Source organism: Erythrolamprus reginae, chromosome 1, assembly GCF_031021105.1.
Source record: "Erythrolamprus reginae isolate rEryReg1 chromosome 1, rEryReg1.hap1, whole genome shotgun sequence".
In the NCBI taxonomy this organism is placed as follows: Eukaryota; Metazoa; Chordata; class Lepidosauria; order Squamata; family Dipsadidae; genus Erythrolamprus; species Erythrolamprus reginae.
In genome coordinates this window covers 12,417,408-12,419,740 of record NC_091950.1, presented here as the reverse complement: position 1 = coordinate 12,419,740, position 2,333 = coordinate 12,417,408, and the positions used below count along the sequence as shown (strand labels likewise).

At 51.4% G+C, this 2,333-nt stretch overlaps 1 protein-coding gene across 1 annotated transcript; it reads left to right on the top strand.

Moving 5' to 3' along the window:
- The first annotated feature begins 944 nt into the window (after nucleotides 1-944).
- On the top strand, nucleotides 945-2,015 carry LOC139156491 (E3 ubiquitin-protein ligase RNF167-like). Its single transcript, XM_070732151.1, has one exon. It carries the CDS (start codon nucleotides 945-947, stop codon nucleotides 2,013-2,015), a length of 1,071 nt encoding a protein of 356 aa, XP_070588252.1.
- The last annotated feature ends 318 nt before the right edge of the window (nucleotides 2,016-2,333 follow it).

Sequence of the window (2,333 nt, the reverse complement as noted above, 5' to 3'; positions counted from 1 at the left end):
GAAAGAATAGAAAGAATAGAAAGAATAGAAATAGAAAGAATAGAATAGAATAGAAATAGAAAGAACAGAACAGAACAGAACAGAACAGAGAATAACTGGAAAGGACCTGGAAGGTTTTCTAATTCTTACTTAGGCAGAAAACCCTGTACTATTTCAGAGGAGAAGGAGGTAGAGGAGGAGCAGAAAGAAAGTTAAAGAGAGAAAGTGGGAGAGAAAGAAAGAAGGAAAGAAAGAAATTAAGAAAGAAAGAGAAAGGGAAGAATGCAAGAGGAGGAGAAGGAACAAAAGGAGAAGGAAAAGAATGAGAGGAGAAGGGAGAAGAAGGAGAAGGAGAAAAAAGATAGAGAGGAAGAGAGAAGAAGAAGGAGAATGAGAAGAATGTGAAGAAGAGACGGTGAAGGGGAAGGAAGAGGAGGAGGAGAAGAGGAGGGGGGAGAGGAGGAGGAGAAGAGGAGGGGGGAGAGAAGGAGGAGGAGGATTAATGGATTTTTTCCCCCTGGTGAAAGGTTACCTATGGTTAAAGAATAGTTCTCCCTATAGTTAACCCTCCCAAAGATGTCAGCCACCCCCAGCTCCCTCAGCAGAGGAATCAGCTTATCTCCCTAGTTCCCGGAAGCCACGGGAGGTCAGGGCAAGGCAGGGAGAAATGGTGGGGAAGGCAGCATGATGAGGTCACAAAGGCCCAACTTCAAGCACCTTGAAGGTCACTTGGAGGAAGAGCAGAGCAACCGTTTGGTGGCAACCAGCAGGCCACACCTGCTGAGAGGGGGGGAGATCGAGAAGACCCCGATCTATATGTCAACTTCACCCATATAGCTCTTGGATCTATGGAAGCTCAGCCATCTAGAAGCTACAACTCTTCTCCTGCAACCTTAAGAGCGTTTCTCCCCTCGGTTGCAAATCTGCCCTGTTGACCTTCAGGATCTCCAGGACCTTCGACCAGCATGAGATGTCCATTTCCATGGTCTTGGCACACGGTTTCTCTGTTCTTGATTCTCCAAGTTGTTACCACCAAGGCCTCCAGCCACACCACTTGCAACCCTAACTCCACCTTGCTAGATGTTGAGGTTCTACCAGATTTCTTTCAACCCTTGCTCCCTCTCCAAGGGCTCCTGGGCCTTTGGGTGAAGGTGAAGCCCTCGAGCCCCTACCATGGCCTCCAAGGGCCACCTCCCTCGGCATCCCTCTTCGTGGTCCTCTCCCGCCAACACAATTGCTCCTTCTCCAAGAAGATCCTCCACGCCCAACAAGTGGGGTCCCACACTGCCATCGTGCACAATGTGAGTTCCCAAATGCTGGAGGACGTGGTGAGTGAGCCAGGCAGCCAGTGGCACCTCCACATCCCAGCCACCTTCTCTGCAGAAGAGACGGCAAAAGTCCTCAAACATCTGCACCTCTCCGGGAAGTCCCTTCTTGCTCTGCCGAAGCGGGAGCGTTTCCATTTCGCCTGGAAAGCCGCTTCTCGGATCTCCCGTCTCGAGGCGGTCCGGAGCCCCTGCCAATGTCTCCTCCAGCCGGCGAGCTTTTGCTGCCAGACAGCCATGTTCTACACCTGTTGGATCGTCTGCCTGACCGTGTCTGCCACTTTTATCATCATGATGCTGACGGAGCACTGTTTCTCTTGGAGCAAGAGAAAGCGGGTGAGGAGGAACCACCGCCTCCTCCGGGAACGCGAGAAGGAGCCCGTCCACGTTTCATTCACTGGCTCCTCCAAATATCAGGAATGCGCCATTTGCTTAGACCGCTACCTGCAGTACGACGGCGTGAAGGTGCTCTCGTGTTCCCACGCCTTTCACAGCAGATGCATCGACCTCTGGCACATCACCCAGGCCAGAAATAAAACCTGTCCCCTCTGCATGCAGAAGGTCATGGTCGTGACCCACTTGATGGCACTGAGGTTGTGGCAGCAGGAGAAATCGGTGGGACATTGCGAGCTGACCGAGAACGAGACGTATCCGACCTGCAACCACGTTTCCTGTTGGCAAAACCACGCGGTTCCCATTTCTCAAAATTAACCCGAAAGAGGAGGAAAAGGCCAGGAACCCAACGAGAAGATCAGAAGAAGACCTCGACAGTAAGCTGGTTTCCTGGAGAAGGTTTAATTCGGAAACACCTTTTTGAGCTTGGAATTGTCCTCCTCGGATCATCCTGGCCACTGGAAAGCCACCGGCCGACTCGAAGGAGGATAGAGAAGAATTAGCACAATATGGGGAGAAGGTGCTGGACCTCTTGAGAACATCTATGGCCGAAGGGAGGTGGCTCAAAATGAGATGTAACCTTAATAATTCTGGTGGTGACGAATGCCCCTTGTGATGTGCGTCAGGACATTACAG

Coding starts and splice junctions, on each gene's coding strand:
- LOC139156491 (XM_070732151.1), top strand. CDS start 945: ATGAGATGTCCATTTCCATGGTCTTGGCACACGGTTTCTCTGTTCTTG.